Here is an 18,004-nt window from a genome sequence, read left to right on the forward strand (position 1 = left end):
CTTGCGACGTCCACACAGCATCACAGCATCACGTACTTGAGCGTCCTGGTTGCCAGTGTGCACAAGTCCACCCTTCTTGATCACTGTGACTTTGCAGGAAGCTTTGGAATCAAATGGCATGCATCTTCAGATTTACTGCTCTTTTCTGGATTGTTTTGCTGCTTCTGACATCTCAATAAGTTTTCCTATCCCTAAACACTAGTGTCTTAAATTTATTTACATTTTCTTTAATTTCTTTTAGCAGTGTTTGTAGTTTTTAGGGTTTGATCTAATATTACATTGGATAAATTAATTCCTGAGTATTTTGTTCTTTTTGATGCCATTGTAAATGGAATTTTCTTAATTTCCTTTTCAGATTGTTCATGGCTAGTGTATGCAAATACAAGTGATTTTTTTTTTTTTTTTTTTTTTGCATGTTGATTTTGGATCTTGCAGCTTTGCCAAATTCTTTGATTAACTGGGTTTTCTTCTTTCTTTCTTTTTTTTTTTTTTCTTTTTGCAGATTATGTGTGGTGTTTGTATGGCATCTGTGAATACAACAGTTTACATTCTCTTGTGTGCTGGATGCCTTTTATTTCTGCGTCTTGCCTAATTGCTCCGGCTGTGTTGAATAGAAGTAATAGAAATGGGCCGTTTTGCCTTATTCCTGATCTTAGGGGAAAGTTTGCAGTCTTTCGCTGTTGGGATTGATGTCAGCTATGAGGTTTTGGGGAAAAAAAATGCCCTTTATCATGTTGAGGAAGCCCCTCTGTTCCTGTTTGTTTTGTGTGTTTCTTGTGAAGGGGAGATGGGTTTAGTCAAGTGCTTTTTCTGCCTCCACTTAGAGGAGGCTTTTATTCTGTTAATGTTGGGTGTTACACTGGCTGGTTTCCAGATATTGAGACAGCTGTGCACACCTAGCACCCCTTCCAGTTTGCTGAGTTGGGATAAGGATTTCACACCTGTATTCATCAAGGTTGTTGATCTCAGTTTTCTTTAGCATCTTTGACTTCAGTGTCAGCATAATGCTGTTCTCAGACCAAATCAGGCAGGGTTCCCTCCTCATGAGCTTTCTGGAAGAGTTTGGGAAGTATGAGTGTTAATTCTTTGGATGTTTGGTAGAGCTCAACAGTGAGGCAATCTGGTCCTCTTTTGATTACTGATATAATCTCTGTATTTTTTATGGATTTGTTGATATTTTCTATTTCTTCTTGTGTCAGTTTTGGTAGTTTATATTTCCTGGACTTCATTTGTTTATATATGTGTTTATGTATTCTCTTATAATCCTTTTGATTTCAGTGAAACCAGTAGTAATGTCCCCTCCCTCATTTCTGAATTTCATAATTTGAATCTTCTCTCTTTTTTATTAGTCAATCTGGGAAAGATTTGCCAATTTATTGACCTTTTCAAATCATCAACTATTGGGTCTATGTATTTCTCTATTGCATTTCTGTCCTCGGTCTTGCTCATCTCCGCTCTGATCATTATTGTTTTTTTCTTTCTGCTGGATTTGAGCTAATTTGCTCTTCTTTTTTCTAGTTTCTTAAAGCCATACTGTTAGATTATTGACTTGAGAGCTTCCTTTTTTAATTTAGGATTTATAGCTGTAAGTTTCCTTCTTGGTTTTGGTCTCCAGGTATTTTCTAATTTCCCTTGTGAGTTCATCTTCAACCCATTGTTGTTTAAGAGTGTTGTTTAATATCCACCTATTTATGAGCTTTTTATTTTCCTTCTGTGAATGATTTCTAATTTCATTGCAGTAATTCTATTACATTAACAACTTTAACTTAAGACTTGTTTCAAGGTTTTATATGTGATCTATTCTGTAGAATATTGCACATGCTCTTAAGAAGAATGGCTATTCTGTTGTTAGGTGTATGTCTTTATGATCTAAGTGATATATAGTGTTGTTCGGCTCCTTCCCCCCACCTTTTTTTCATTAAGGATTGGAACCAGAGGTCCTTTACCACCTGAGCCACATGCTCAGTCCTGTTTGTTTATTTATTTAGTGGAACTGGGGATTGAACCCAGGGCCTCTTGTATGTGAAGCACTTGCTCTACCACTGAACTACATCCTTGGACTTCCTTTTCATTTTTTATTCAGAGACAGGGTCTCACTAAATTGCCCAGGTTGGCCTTAAACTTGTGATCCTCCTGCCTCAATCTCCCAAGTTGCTGGGATTGCAGTCATGTACCACTGGACCAGGCTAGTTCCTTTTCTTTCTTACTGATCTTTCTGACTGATCTGGTTATCTCACTCCTTTTTATTGCTAAACAATATTGCAGGATTTTTTTTCTCTCTTTCTCTCTCTCTCTCTCTCTCTTTTTTTTTTTTTTGTGTGTGTATGTGTGTTTATATGTGTGTGGTAAGAACAATTAAAATTTGTCCTTTCAGCAGTCTTTACGTGTGTTTGATACGTTTGTTGTTCTTGGCTGTGGTCACCATGATGTAGAGTAGGTCCCTGAGCTTCCCACTCCTGTGTATCCTTTGATCAGCACCTCCCATTCATCCCCCAGCCCCTGGTTAATCACAATTCTACTTCCAGGGCCTGCTGCCCTGGGTTCAGATTTTTTTTTTTTTTTTTTTTGGTACCAGATTGAACCAATTCATCTGTTGAAGGACACGTGGGTTGGTTCCATAGTTTAGCTATTGTGAATTGAGCTGCTATAAACATTGACATGGCTGTGTCACTGTAGTATGTACTATGTATATTTTATATCCTTTAGATATATACCAAGGAATGGGAGAGCTGGGTCAAATAGTGGTTCCATTTCTGGTTTTTTTGAGGAATCTCCATACTGCTTTCCAGAGAGGTTGCCCCAATTTAGTTCTTTCCATTTCTCAACGTGAATAGTCCTGTAGTAAACACGGTTGTGCAAATATCTCTATGGCATACTCATGTCCTTTCTTTTGGGCATGGATCCAATAGTGGGATTTCTGGATCATATGGTAATTCTATTTTTAATTTTTTTGAGGAATTTCCATACCTTTGTTCATAATGGTTATACTCATTTATATTCCCACCAACAGTGAATACGGGTTCCCTTTCCTCCTCATCTTTACCAGCAGTTGTTATCTTTTGCCCTTTTGAAAATAGCCATTCCAGCAGGTGTGAGATGATGCTTCTATGAGGTTTTGATTTGCATTTCTCTGATGATTGCTGACAATTGATAATGAGCATTTTCTCATAAACCTGTTGGCCATTCATATGTCTTATTTTGCAGTCTGCAATAGAAACCTTTTTCATTTCTGATATCATGACTTTGTGTCTTTTTTCTTTTTCAGCCTTGTTGGGACTTTACAATTGGATTGGTCTATTTAAAGTACTAGTTTTCAGATTCTTTAATTTTTTTTCCTCTATTGTTTTTCCATTTTCAATTGCATTGATATTTATTTTATAGTATAGTTTTCCTTCAGCTTGCTTTAGGTTTATTTTTTCCCCTTTAACTTCCTAAGGTAGATGCTTGTTTTCTTCTTCCTTTTTGTTTTTGACAGTACTGGGGGTTGAACCCAAATCTTCGCACATTCTGGACAAGTGCTCTACCATTGAGCTACTTCCCGAGCCCTTTTTATTATTTCTTATTTTGAGATAGGGTCTTCCTAAGTTGCTGATGCTGGCCTCAAATTTGCCATCCTCCTGTCTTGGTCTCCAATCCCCCTGGAGATCAGGGTACCTGGTGCAGGTGGTTCTTGTGGTCTCCTGTGCAGGGTGCCAAGGCTTTGGGGCCGAGGGGCAGGGAGCATGTTGTTTGGAATCCTTCTGTACAGCAGCTGTGTCTCCTGCATGGGTGGATACAGATTTCCTATGTCACAGTCCAGTATGTCACAGTCTACTCTGTAGTTTGCTGCTCTTATCCCCCTCTTTTGTCTCCTGAGCTGTTCTTCCTTACGTTGTTACCTCGAGGGACCCAGGCTCCTAATGCCCAGCTGCAGGAGCTGCCCCTTCCTTGCAGGCCTGGGTCTTCTTATTGTAGAGGGTGCTTGGAAAGCACAGTGGGGTGCCAGGTGTGGGTGCATGCAGGCCTTCTGAGCCTGCCCACACTGCTGATGTCCACACAGCATAGACATTTCTGCTCTTGTGCTGGGTCAGTTTCTCTTTGCTTGGGTCTTGCTTGTACCGTATGCAGCTGGCCGTCGCGGAAGCCCATCTTGGCACTTGTGCTCAGCGCTGCCGTATATTATTTGTTTCCCCTGTGCTGCCTGAGTCTGCTCATACCTCCTGCTTTCTGCTCGGTTATTTGAGCCACTTTTGGCATTCCATCTGAATTTCACTGCGATGCCCTGGACTCTTTTCTCTGTGTAACTTTTGTGCTTACTCTGGGGCTCCAGAGAATGCACTGTGCCTCCTGGGTCAACTCTTTCCCATTGCAGTAAACTACAGAAGCCGCACCTCCTCATCAGTACTTCACCCTCATCCTTCAGCGCTCCACACTTAAGCCTGCATTGAAAAACCTCAGCTCTTGATGGCATCTGTCTTGTTTCTAGTCTTAGCTCAGTAGGAGACAGCTTGTTATATGTAACAGGTGGCCAAGGTCCACAAAGAGGAGGCCAGCTGGGCAGCACAATGAGCTTTTGAACAAATGTGCATAAGCGTGCAGTCCTGTATCGCTTAGTGACTGAATGTGTACTGAAAACTGTGTCGTTAGCTCTCTTATCAAGAAGTGAACATCAGGCTGCGTTTATATGAACTGGAAGTCTGTGACATCACAAGGCAATGTGATCTTACAGGACCATCCCAGTGGCAGCGTACCTGTGGCTATACGGCACGTGACTGTACTTGTTCACGCGTTTGCTTTTTTGCTCCCTCTCTCTCTGCGAGGTAATAGTTTGCCTGAAAAGGTGGATTGCAACAGAAAGCACACCCTTTTCAAATGAGCAAACAAATTTGTCTTATGTGGGTCTGCCCTCTGACAGCTCGCTGGGATGGAGTGTGGCCAGCCATTCTATTCAGATATGTCTGTAGCTTCCAGTGTGGCTTAATGACATTTAGCCCTCAAGGCCTTCTGCCTATGCAGCTTCAGAATGCACACTGTCCAATTTTAGCATATCATCCTGAGGGGTCCTTCTCAGCTTCTCCTAAAGTGAGAAGCGTCTCCCTGCAGAAGGTCCTTCTTGGAATGGCCCCAGAGGCTGTTTGTGCCACATGCCCATAGAGTCATCATGGGAAACCCTGCAGTTCAGCAACCAAAGTGTCAACCTGAGGCCATCTGCCAGGCCTTCTTCACCAGCCTAGTGATCAGGCCTGCCACATAACCTCACAAGTCTCAGTTTCCCTTTTTAAGCTGGGGGGTGACAGCAATGACCAAATAATGTATGTACATTCACATACATGAATCTGTAGGTAACTGTCACCTGTGGCACATAGCACATCTCACCCTGCATGTTGTCTCCAGCAAGTCAGGGCTGCACTGGGCTGCAGCCAGAGTCATCTGTGCTTAGGGCACTAGAGTGAGCAAGGATACCCCCTGACTCCTCGGAAGGGCATTTGGTGGAGTCCATCAGATGACAGAGGCACACACCCTCTGACTAATGCCTCTGCTTCTAAAAGCACATCCTAGGCTGGATGCTGTGCTGAGTTTTCACACACATGCACACCATGTGGGTCCATCACCACACCTGGGATAGGGAACCCCCAAACATTTCCTCTTGCTGGGTTGTAATCCCTCCCCTCCTCTTTCTCTTTCATACCCCCTGACACCTACTGATCAGTTTTCAGTCTCTGTAGATTGATTGACATTGTATAAGGTTCTAGCGGAATGAAACCACATGACATGTTCTTTTCTGTCTGGCCTCTTTCACTCAGCATGTTTACTTTGCATTAGGACCACATGCACAGACAATGATTGTTTTTACTGCTGAATAGTCTTCTGTTGTGTAGATATACAATTTGTTTATACATTCCTCTGTTGATGGACATTAGATTTCTCCCAGTTTTTGCCTACTCCTCTAAAACAGCTTTATTTTACAAATAAAGTCCTTGTACAGAAATACTTTCTTTTCTCTAGTGCAAATATCTAATTGTGCAATGGCTATGGTTATGTGTTTGACCTGGGAAACTGCCTGCCTCTCTTCCACAGCGGTGTAACCTGTCTCCTTCACACTAGCACTGGGTGGTCCAGTTGCTCCTCACCAGCATCTGGTGTGGTAGGTTTTACTTTCAGTCCTTCCGACAGGTGTGTAGCAGTGTCTCATTGTGGCTTTAACGTCCATTTCCCTAATGACTAATGATGTTGAACACCTTTTCGTGGTTTATCTATACATTATCTGTACATCTTCTTGGTAAAGTGTGTGTGTTCAAATCTTCTATTTCATTCATTCTTGATTATTTGTTTTCTTATTATTGAGTTAGAGTTCTTTATATATTTTGGGTAGAAGTTCTTTATAAGATACTTATTTTGCTTTTTGTTCAACGAGTTTTTGTTTTTGATGAGGTCCAATTTTTTCGGTTGTTTTTGCATTTGTTTGTTTTTATGCTTTGTTTTGTTTTTGGTACTGGGGATTGAACCCAGGATTGCTTTACCACTGAGGTGCATCCCCAGTCCTTTTTATTTTTTGAGATAAGGTCTTGCTAAATTGCGGAGGGTCTCACTAGGTTGCTGAGGCTGGCCTCAAACTTGAGATCCTCCTGCCTCAGCTTCCCCAGTCACTAGGATTACAGGTGTGTGTCACCATGCATCACTCAGTTTTGTCTTGTTTTGATTTGTATTTTATTTATAAAAATCTACAGAATTTTTCTTCTGTAGTTTAGCAATTTTCAAATTGTTGGTTTTACATATAGGTTTATTTACATAAAAATTTTTTTAATATTTTACATGATATGGATTTCAGTTTTTATTTTTCGAAAATACATTTGCTTCAAGTGAAAAGACCATCTTTTCTACATTGGATTGCCTTCATCTATTTATCAAAAATAGGTTTTGGTGGCTCTGTGGTACAGCATATGCCTAGCATACCTGAGGCCATGGGTTTAATTCCTAGTGCTGAAAAACAAAACACAAAAAAATAGATATGTGTGTGTGTGTGTGTGTGTGTGTGTGTGTGTATGAATGTATTTGTCTCAGGTCAGTGCCGCACTATTTTGATGACTTAACTTTAATGTAACTCATTGAAATTAGATAGTCCTCTGCTTTCATTTTCTTTTTGTTTGATTAATCTAAGTTCATTACATTTCCATAGGAATTTTAGAATCAGCTTGTTGATTTGTACAAAGAAACCTGTGAGATTTTGATTGGCATTGATGTGATTCTGTAGATGAATGTCAGAAGAAGTATACTGCTAACCACGATGGTTTTCCCAATTGTAAGCAGGGGCTTTCTCTCCAGATTCATAGGTGATCGTAAACTCTTGGTAGCACTTGCAGGTGTCAGTGCACATCTTCTGTGGCCTGGTCATGCTCTCTTTTAGTTTTCATGGTTTTGGATGCTGTGTAAGTCATATTTTTCAGATAGCTCTCTGGTACTGGTTTCTGGGGAATTTGAATACAGTCAGAACATACTAGAACTACTCAATTCCTCCTAAACATATTAAGCCTTTTTTTATGGTTTAGTATGTAATCTAACTTGGAAAATTTTTAGAGAACATTTGATAAGAATGTGTATTCTGCTGTTACAGATGAGTAGGTGTAAATTTTATGAAAGTCAGACTGTTGATAATGTTCTCAAGTGTCTGTTCCCTGATTTGGCTAGTTGTGTAGTGACCCTGACTAAGGATGCGTTGATTTCTCCCACTGCCCTGTTGGTTTTGCTTATTTCTTGTGAAGTTGTTTTGTTTGTACTCATGTGCTCCAGATCATACACCCTCTCCTCTCCTTCAGGGATCTTTTCACTGCTGGGAAGCAGCCTACTTGGCATTGGGTTATACTCTGAAGTGCATTGTCTGCTTGAAGCAGCATTATTTCTTTTTGTGTTTCATATTTTAAGTGTGTTTTAGTCAAAAGCCTATAATTGGTGATACCTTTTAATCCAATTTCATGGTCTCTGCCTTTTAGTTGGGGTGGTAGGTGCATTTACATTTAGTACAATTACTGAAATGAGTAGGTTCCATCTTGCCATCTTTTCTTTTTCTTTCTCACTTGTCCCATCTCTTCTTTGTTCCTGTTTTTCTTCCCTTAAAAAAAAAAAATTCAGTGATTCAAAAAAATTTTTTTCACTGTTACTTCAGAGTTATTTCAGAGTTTTAGTGTACATCTCTGACATGGTGCTGTCCACTGTCAAGTGATGCTGTATACCTTCACATATTGCATAACCACCACACTGCTGTCATCTTCTCCTTGAACTGTATGCTACTGTTGTACATTTTACTTCTGTTGTCTTAAACTCAGTATATTTTTGTTAATGACTTAATATTTTTTTAAAAGCTATGAAAACCCCCAATATTTGCCCTGTATCCACTGCTCTTCACTCCTGTGCTTGGATCCTTGTTTTCGTCCACTACCTCCTCCTGCCTGCCCAAGGGCTGCCGTTAACATTTCTTGGAGAGCAGTTTTGCTAGCAAAGAATTCCTCTGTCTTTATATGTTTGAAAATCTTACTTTGCTTTTGTCTTTTAAAGATATTTCCACTGAGCATAGAATTCCAGGCTGATTTTTTTTTTAAATTATTATTCTCTTAGTTCTTAAAGGATCACTGCTGTCTTCCAGGTGCATAGTGTTGGGTGAACCTCCTTTGCCTCCCACCCCCAGATGCTGTTCAGGTGTTGCTTCCTGATCACTGGTTTGAGCCCTTTGACTGTTCCATGCCTTGGGTCTGCCATCCTTGTGTCTCTCGCGCTGGGCTCCTTTCCTGGACCTGGGCTTGCGGTTGCCAGGCTTGGGCCTGCATGTAGTTTTCTGCACCACCTCTTCCCTGTCCTCTGGGAGGAGTTGCAGGTCCTTCATGCCTTGTGAAGTTGTCCGCAGCTCTGCTTCTGTTCGGAAAGGCTCTCCTCCCTCTGTGTTGTGCTGCAGATCATTTTTTGCTGTTCATAGACCTTCCTTTTGCCAGCTGGTTTACCATGAGTGCCATCCAGTGTGATTTCACCGTAGACATTGTAGCTTCCACCTCTAGAAATGTGATTGGGTTTTTCTATGTCTTTCATGTCTGTCCTTAACTGTGCTGTTTTCCACCAGTTTAAATTGCTGCTTTGGTGTCCTTGTTGGCCAGTCATGATGTGTGTCATTTGTGTAGCTTTAGCTGATTGATTACTATCCTGCTTGCAGCCTGTGTTTCTTGCTGCTTCTATGCCTGGTGATCTCTGCTTGGATGGTGGGTGTTGTGAGTTTCATCTTGTTGGTTCTGGTTAATTTTGTTGTATTCCTATATCTTCTTGATCTATTTTTAGAGGTGCAGGTAGGTTTCTTAGAGTTTTGATTCATCTTTGTGATTTGCCAGGCATCCTGGAGCAGTCTCAGACTAGAATAACTGCCACACTATGCACCAAGGCCTTCCTGAAATTCTAAGGGTCTGTGGGGACAGCACTGCTGGTGCTATTGCCTGTCCTGTCCATAGTTTTGTCACTGTGAGCTTCAAAAGACTTCCTGGTTTTTAAGCCAGGTGGGTGTTTTCTATTTTAAAAAAATACCAGTGAAGACAAACCAGACAGTTCTAGGTGGAGCCCAACCTGCCTTGTTCCTGTCTCCCACCTGGTCCTCATTTTGCCCTCTGGATCGAGGTTACTACAGAACCTGCTTTGTTTGTCATCTTGATTCTTCCCAGTCCTCAGCTCCCTCCAATCCCCCACATTAGGAATTTGTCCTTGACTTTTCACCCACTTTCTAGAGGCCATGCTCCCATGTCTCAGTATCCTCTCCACTATGCGTGCCTGCCTTCAGGAGTAGAACTAGGGACATAGGACACACTGGACTCCCACAAGTTTTTGCATCCTTCTAGCCACATGCTGATCAGCAGCCCCAACTTGGGCAGGTGCTGTCCAGGGCCCTGCCCATGCCTGGGTGATTGTGCATGCTTCTTGCATCCTCCCTGGCAGCCTGGGGTCTTATGTGTGAATTTGGAACTGAAAAATTACAGCTGAGGCTCCTAACTTGCAGCTTGCTGTTGCTCCATGGGCTGTAGTGGCTTCCTTGTCTCACAGGTCTTGCCATCCTTGCAGGTTGAAGGTGGAGGAGCTGGAGGGGGAGCGGAGTCGCCTGGAGCAAGAGAAGAAGATGCTGGAGCTTCAGCTGGAGAGGTGCACCCTGCAGGTAGGCACAGGGCAGCCACGGGGCACATGCTGTACCAAACTGGAAACTTCCTCCTGCACACCCTTGTTTACCTGGCTGGAAGTCCCAGGGTCCTACAGAGTGACAGTCTCCTCATCTGGGGTCTTCCTTGTGCCTTCTTTTCCTGTTCCTCTGCACTCACCACAGCACCTGGAGCCTCAGTATCTGATGTGGGGAGGGCCCATGGGTTCAGAGTCAAGGGAGGCTTCTCTGTGTGTTTTTAGGTTGGTACCTACACCCACACCCATCACTTGTGGTTGTGACGTTGGGCTGCTGTCTATTCTGTTTCAGTTGACTGACTTTTTAGTTTTCATCCTCCAGACTTAAATTGTTCCATGGAGGGAACCCGCAGGTTTGAGATTGCCCAGTTTTTAGACAGGCCGTTGATTTTATCTTGGCACCTATTAGAGGCAATCAAATCTCCTTTCTGTTACCAATTCCTGGTGATGGGAGAGGTGACAACTTTGATGAAGTGAGGCACTCCGAGCTGCAGCTGGACTGTGTGCCTGGCCCTAGGATCTGTCATCTTCTGTTCTAATTGGGCCACAGTCCTCAACTGGGGCTACTAGCGGGTCGATCCCTGACTGCCTGGCCATGTTGCTGTGTCAGGTTGGATTTTCAGATGTCTTTCTGTGGAGCTAGTTGAACAGAACTTGAGCTTTCACGGCTCGATGACTCCCCAGCCCTCCTGCATGTTAGGCCACTGTGTGTCCCCACCAGAACTGTTCATTCCCCATTTTCTGCAACTGGGCTTCCAGGCTTTTCCACAAGGGGTCCTCCAGTGGGCTTGGAGAGGTTGTTAAGGAGTAATTGAGACAAGGTACAGGGGAATGCTGTGCCTGGCACCACCACCTCTAAGTGGGAATGCTCTGGACGGGGTCACCTTGAGTGTCCCTGATAGGAATTACAGTGCAGCACATCTGGTGGTCAGTGCCGGCTACCCTATGCACCTATGTGGGTTGGCATGAAACTGTAGTTAGCCAGGCCTTCTGTGATTATAGAGCTCCATGTGGGCCCTTTTTGGGGTGAGCCTCTTGCTGTGAGATGCTGCTCAGAGCTGATGGCTAGGCACCAGCCTGGTAGACCATAGCCCTGTTCGCTCATGTCCACACCTGCTTTCTGAGCCCAGGCCTCCTTACTTCCACAGTACAGTGGAGTGGGGAACCATCATGCAGACAGGCACTGGGTGTGCGTGTGAGTAATACCCAAAGCGTGGCCAAAAGGGTTAGTAGAAGGCTGGTCCTGATGTCCTGAAGAACAGGGTTCATACCATGGCATGATGACTAAGAGCCCAGCCTGGGACTACAGGGATGACTGTCCAGGTGAACATGGAGGAAATAAGCTCAGAGGCATGGAGGGGACTGTGGGATTGGCTCTCGCCATGGAAGAAGCTTCTAGACAGCCCTGCAGCCACTGTCAGCTGTGATTATGTTACTGGAAGCAGATTTTTTAGAGCCAAGCTTGGGGAGGAAGCCACATGGGCCCCGTGGTGTCTTGAGCTTCTCTGGCACAGACTCTTGGCTGCCTGGGCTTCTTCTGGATGCTTGGAGCCAGGCTGCTTGCCATACTGCAGCCCTGCTGTCCTCTTGACCTCAGGCCACAGCAACAGACCCCCCAACTCCATGTCCCAGTATTAAGCCACCCCCACCTCCAACAGCACTAGAGCTCAGCTGGACTTCAGTGGCACCCAGGGCCACACCTACCCTACACATGGGTGCCGTTCAGGAGGATTGGGTGATGGTCATCTCTTTGGTGACCACATGTGTCTGCCTTGCACCATACCTACTGTACCTTCCCTGGGGTGAAGTAGTGTGACCCTGTGTCCCTGGTGAGGAGATGTCTGCTCAGAAGTTGAGCTCTTCTGTCAAGGGTGCCTGGGCAGAGGAGTACGGCTGGGGGTGAGCTGGGCCTGTCTTCCTCCCTCTTTGTGCTCCTAGCCTGCCCCTCTGCCTCTCTCACTCTGTGCTCCTAGCCTGCCCCTCTGCCTCTCTCACTCCCCTCTCAGAAGTGCATGAGAACTTCTTGGGAAGGGAAGCCTACATCTGGCTGTGGCCCATGTGGCCCTATTCTGTTGTGCCAGGTCACCAGCGGCAGCATGAAGACCCCATGCTGGCTGCAGGTGGTGGCCCCAGCTTCACCTGTGCCAGGGTGGTGAAAGGCATCTATCCAGGGCTGAGCTGGTCCTGCTATTGTCACCATAGTAAGAGAAGTTCCTGTCAATCCCCCATGCCAAAGCTAGACTCATTTTCCATCCACTTGGTAAGAAGGAGCAGTGACAAAAGCCTGACACGGGGACTGGTTTTGCAAAAGGAGAGCAGGAACACAGCTGGCTCAGGAGTGGCCCAGGCGGAGTGAGTGGATCAGAAGGTGATTAATACGTGGAGAAAGAGAAAGGTCACTGGCTCAGGGGATGGTCCATGCTGGACATGCCAGACTCTCTGAATCCCAATACCTCCTTTATGAGATAGGGGTGATGATATCCACATTTTGGGGACATCACATGCCAGGGGTCTACCACAACAACTCTTGGCTCGGATTTGGTGCTCCAAACATGCTCATATGCATCTCCTTCTGTCCTTTTCATCCTTGAGGGCAAAGGTTAGCATCCATCCCACCCAGGAGCATTGCTGACGTGCTCATTTGCAGTACGCCTCCTACTCTCTGCTCCCTCTGGAGGAGAACCTCTCCAGGTCGGGGCACATAGAAAATTGATTGGAATCAGCTGCAGCGTGGCTTAATTGGGAACATATGCTTGGAGAGGGAGCCCAACTAGTTGGAACTTTTCATAATTAGTTTGCAGCTGGTTGGTGAGGAAGCAAATCTCCAGTTACCTCTTAGAGCTGGGTTTGTGCGTGCACTCTTGTGCTCAGGGAAGATTGGTCATTGCATTGGCCTGTGTGGGGACTGGCTGTGATGATGCTGTCCTTTCTGAGGGTCATTGGTTATGTGCACACTAGCCAGGGGTGATGTGCTACATTCCTAATGTAGCTACAGGTAGGCGGGGTACCAGAGCCTATCTGCACAGGAGGGCCTCCCACCAGCGATCAGGTGGACGCAAGTTTAGGCTGTTGCTGCCAAGTTTGTGAAGAGGCCCAATTTGGAGATGGAGGCCAAGGCCTAGGTAGCTGGCATGGAAAGGATGAACTCAGACCGACCATTTCCTACAGTAGATGGTGGAACTGTGTCAGTGTTCTCAAATGAGGATAAGAATTTGGCACACCTGGTGGACCTCCAGATCTATGGTCCCCAGACCATTTCTAGGGCTGTTGGTGCAGCCACAGCAGCAGGGCATGCAGGAGACCTAGTCCTGTCCCTGAGGCCTGCAGCCTAGGGCATTCTGCCCACCCAGAGGTGCTAGTTCTCCTCTCCTGGAGTCTCTGAGTCAGTGGTCTCCTGTTCCCTACCCTAGGCACTGGCCTGGGACCAAGAACCTAGCAGCAGGGACCTCAGAGTCTTTTTTTCCTACCTTTAATCCTAATAGACCCCATCCAATGTCCCTCTTCATGGTAGGTGGGCCCTGGCCCTTGAAGACTTAGCCTCCAACATCTGGGGTTGTGTCAGCACTCTCCCCAGGATGTGGGCCTCCCTTGTAGGCTGTCTTGGGAGCATGCAGCTCCTAGAGGGCCCAGCATGTCCCTGATAAGCCAAGTCAATGCTGTAGCTGTTATGGTTATTCATGGTTATATCACGGGCCTCACTGTCTCATGTTGGTGATAAGGTACATGGTTTTCCATGTGGTTCTGATGGGCTAGAACCAGGTCGAGTGCTCTGATCACCTGGAGCACAGAGGAGCTTGTCCATGCGTTGGCCTGCCTGTGCTGGACACTGACTTCCCAGCAGGACAGGCTGTTTCCACTCAGCAACAGCAAGTTTCCATGAGGACATGCAGCACAGATAAAGCCCTGGTGCTCTGTGGGTGCCCCCTTTAGTCAGTGTCACCCATTAGTAATGGGGCCAGCATTTAAACCCAGTCCTCCTGGATATCCCCCAGCATTTTATTATGAGCATTTTTAAGCACACAGAGAAGTCAGAAGAATGTTACAGTGAATGCCTGCTTACCCACCACCTACATCCTGCCAGGAATGCTGCTCTACAACATCTCTACCCATCCCTCCACATCCATCAGTCCGTTTTATTCTTTTGATGCATTTTAAAGTAAATTGCAGACATCTGTACACTTTTCTCTAAATACTTCAGCATGCATGTAATTAAGCAGAATTCATCTCTGAGGTTCTGAAGCCTATGCCCCCGCCATCCCTCGGTATCATCTAATCAGGGTGCTTTACCAGGAAAGTTGGTGGTCGAGGCTGATGGACCCCTCCCCTGAGACTTCCCCTGCTCTCCAGAGTGAGGCTGCCCTCCGCGGTTACCTCCAGGCCTGGCCTGGCCTACTCCTCCCTCCGGCTGGGTGAGGCTGCTATGCAGCCTGCCTGAAGTGCTGCTTAGGAAGGAGCCCAGACGAGCTGCCCAGTGACATTTAAAATAAGTGTATCTTTTTTGGAAATGGAGTGGGTAGAAAATTGCTGGTTTCCCTCTGAGCAGAAAGCTTCCAGTGCTTAGAGACCTCCCCGCTCCTGTCTGCGTCACAGGAAGTAGCACCAGGCTCCCGGTCTCACCTCCTCCTTATCCCCAAGCCTGCCCCCTATTGATGCCCTGACAGCCTGAGTGCCTTCCCTGCAGTGCCCAGGAGCTGCCCACCCTGGGCCCTCCTGGAGCCTGCTGGTCCCTCTCACCACTGGCTGCTGCCCCAGGGACAACCCATTTGCCCTGGATCTGTGCCACTCCCCTGGCCTGCCTGCCAAGCCTCTGTGCACACTTCAAAAGCAGCTTCAGCCCCACCTGTCCAGACCCTAAGGCAGAATGGGCTCTTCTCAGGAGCCCTTATACCTTTGGTTCTGCTGTTGATTCCCAGCTCTTGGCCAGGACAGTTGATTTCTTGGCAGCCCACTGCAATACTTGTGGAATGTTCTGTGGGTATCACTCCCCACAGGAATGTAGGGAGAGTCCCTGAGAGCTCTGTAGCTCCAGGGCTTACTCCATGGAAGATCCTGAGCTCTTCCTTAGGACAGGACAACGCCAGGGCTGTGTCTCCACTTAAATCTCCCAGGGACACCACGAGGAGGGGATGTCATTGCTCCTACTGTGCCAAAGGCCATAAACTCTGTGACCCACCACACAGCAAGGAAGCAGCACAGCCACAGTCCAGACCCACTGCCCCAAGTCATGTCCCTCAGTAGTGTCCTAGGCTGTCCATCTGTGTTGCCCCCTATTTCTTCCATGAATGCCTGGAATGCCTGCACTGCTACTCCCCACTCATGTGGGAGCTGCAGAAAAGAGAACCAGGTACCCTCCTGTGGCTGCCCTCCTCTACCTTTGCCCAGGCATCAACCTGGGAGCTCTGTGTGCTGGGCAACATGAAAAACAGTCCACTAACTTGAAATCTTCACCAGGATCATGTGAAGTAAGAAGATGGACTTGAGGAGATTCAGCATTTTCTCTTTCACAAGGACATCAGGGTCTCCATTTGTCAGGACTCTGTGTCTCATTGGAACGTGTTACAGACACATTTACACCTTTCTAGTGAATTCACTTGTGGGTTTTGTATCTGGCTGCTTATTTCCCTGGCCCTAGTCTTCACTCTTCACTTTAGTCACATGTCCTTGCTGAGTGCTGCTGCTGACCCATGAACACTGGACTCTGTGGCCCATTGTGGTGACTCTGTCAGTACCTTCACATTTCCAGGGAGGACAGGAGTATGTGCCTCTCAGCTCCATCCTGCCTGGTGCTGTGGCAGAGCAGGTCTCGGTGTCTCTTCCTGGCCCTGCTGCCCAGGCCTGCCCTGCTGGATGTTTATGTAAAATAAGACACTTATAAAGCAGAAAAAAAGCCCAGACCCACCGAGGTGAACACAGGCTGCTCATGTTTATTAACGCCGAAGACTAAAAAAAGCCAGTTCGCTGATGTGCATTTGTGTGGTGAAATTTCCACAGTGCTGATTTCTTTTGATTTTTTATGAGAAGAATGATGTGTCCTGCATGCTAAGCCCCTTCTCCTCTCTCCTCCTGAGAAGCTCAGTCCCTTGGGCCCACCAGCCCTGAGCACCAGCTGGAGCACCCAGCACACTGGCTCCTGCTTCTGTGGCCCCCTGGCCTTGGGGCCTCATCCCCCACAGACACGGACCAGCAGACAGTCGGGGGAGGAGGCCATTTGGCAGGCACACACATTGCTCACAGTCCCATCATGCAGCGGCATGACACCCATGCATCTTCACCACCACTGCCCACACAACCAGAAAGCAAGTGGCCCAGGGAGTAGCAGGATCCGTGGCCACAGGCTGCCTCTCCCTGTGGCGTCCGCATCCACACTGTCATTCTCAGAGTGGTGATGTACCTGTGGGCTGCAGCACCTTCCTTCATTTCCATGTGGTCCTTGCCAAGGTTTTAGGTGAGTCCTGTGTCACCTCACAGCCAGGCTGTGATAAAGGTTGGACACATCAGGGCAGACCCAGGGCAACGCCCAACCGTGAGACATGCTGTTCTCCATGGGACAGCAAAGCCAATCCCTCCCCTCAGGTGATCTCCAGGAACTGATAGGACCTAGCAGGGAGCAGGATGGCAGGGGAGCAGCACTCACAGGGGCCCTGCACAGTGGGCACCACACAGCGGGCACCACACTAAGCACCCCTCTCGCCACCCATTTCAGAAATAGGCCAATAGGAGCTTTGTGGGTTCTCAGGGTCTTGGGCCTCGCAGGCAGGTCCTCTCCCAACCTTGTACACCATTCCATTCTTGGGTCAACCTTGCCCAAGCAAAGGGATTTCAATGGCTGGAGAACTTGGACTTGGTAGAGATAAACTAACTCTGGTGCCACAGACAGAAAAGATCATGAGATGCATCTCATATGGTTTTATGATGCTCTCACAGGTGTCGTGTTGATCTTAGAAAGCACATTAGCTGTGGGACCCAGAAAGTCTACTCCTAGGCCTCAAAAGCAGGGACTCACATACATGGGCGCCATGTTCACAGTGGTCAAAACATGGATACTCCAAGTGTCCACTGACAATTAAATGATAAATAAAATGTGGTCCATCCGCAACTGTGGAGTATTATTCAGCTTTAAAAAAGAATGGAATTCTGATACAAACTACTGTGCTGTAGAAATTAGCCAGTCACTAAGGTCAATACTATGTGATTAGACCTCTGCAAGATCCCTGGAGACAGGGTGTCACAGCAGGGAGTTGGGTGTTTAATGGGTGCAGAGTTTCAGTGTAGGAAAATGAGAAGATTTTGGAGGTGACTAGTGTTGATGGCCACACAAGGTGAATGTGCTTAATGCCACTGAACTGTCCACTCAGAAATGGTTACGTTGGGAACTTTGTTGGGCATCTCCTGGAGCGACTCAGGCCATGGACAGGGGACCCAACCTCTTGGTGTCCATGACAAAGTGCTGGCGTGGCTTCTGTCTGGGCTCACTCCCGTCAGGTGCCATTCAGCCCTCCGTGGCCCTTGGCCATCAGACCCTGCCACTACACCTAGGCCATCATTCACCAGCTGCTTCTCTGTTTGCCAGCCTGTGTCTGAGGCTTCTGCCAGCTCTTACCAAGAATCAGGTGGGGTGGTTTGGGCTGCAGTCATTTGCCTTCTCATGGAGAGCCCATGAGAGCAGGGGCCACCTGATTTCCAGAGCTGCTTCTGGGGCCTGGACCACTGGCTCCCCAGGGATTCCAGGAAGAGCAGCCCCAAACTATAGCCTGACCAGTGCAAACAGGACACACATTCCTCTTCCTCCAAGAACAGGGCCTGGAATCAGGCTGGGAAGTGAGCAGCCATC

The 18,004-nt window shown here is 46.6% G+C and overlaps 1 protein-coding gene across 2 annotated transcripts in view; it reads left to right on the forward strand.

Moving 5' to 3' along the window:
- Mad1l1 (mitotic arrest deficient 1 like 1) overlaps window positions 1-18,004 on the forward strand; it is a 356,486-nt gene that overhangs the window by 232,484 nt on the left and 105,998 nt on the right. For both annotated transcript variants that reach the window (XM_076840079.1, XM_076840080.1), the window contains exon 15: window positions 10,066-10,156. In XM_076840079.1, coding sequence (XP_076696194.1) covers window positions 10,066-10,156 — 91 coding nt within the window. The remainder of the gene's footprint in view (window positions 1-10,065; window positions 10,157-18,004) is intronic.

Source organism: Callospermophilus lateralis, chromosome 19, assembly GCF_048772815.1.
Source record: "Callospermophilus lateralis isolate mCalLat2 chromosome 19, mCalLat2.hap1, whole genome shotgun sequence".
NCBI classification, from domain to species: domain Eukaryota; kingdom Metazoa; phylum Chordata; class Mammalia; order Rodentia; family Sciuridae; genus Callospermophilus; species Callospermophilus lateralis.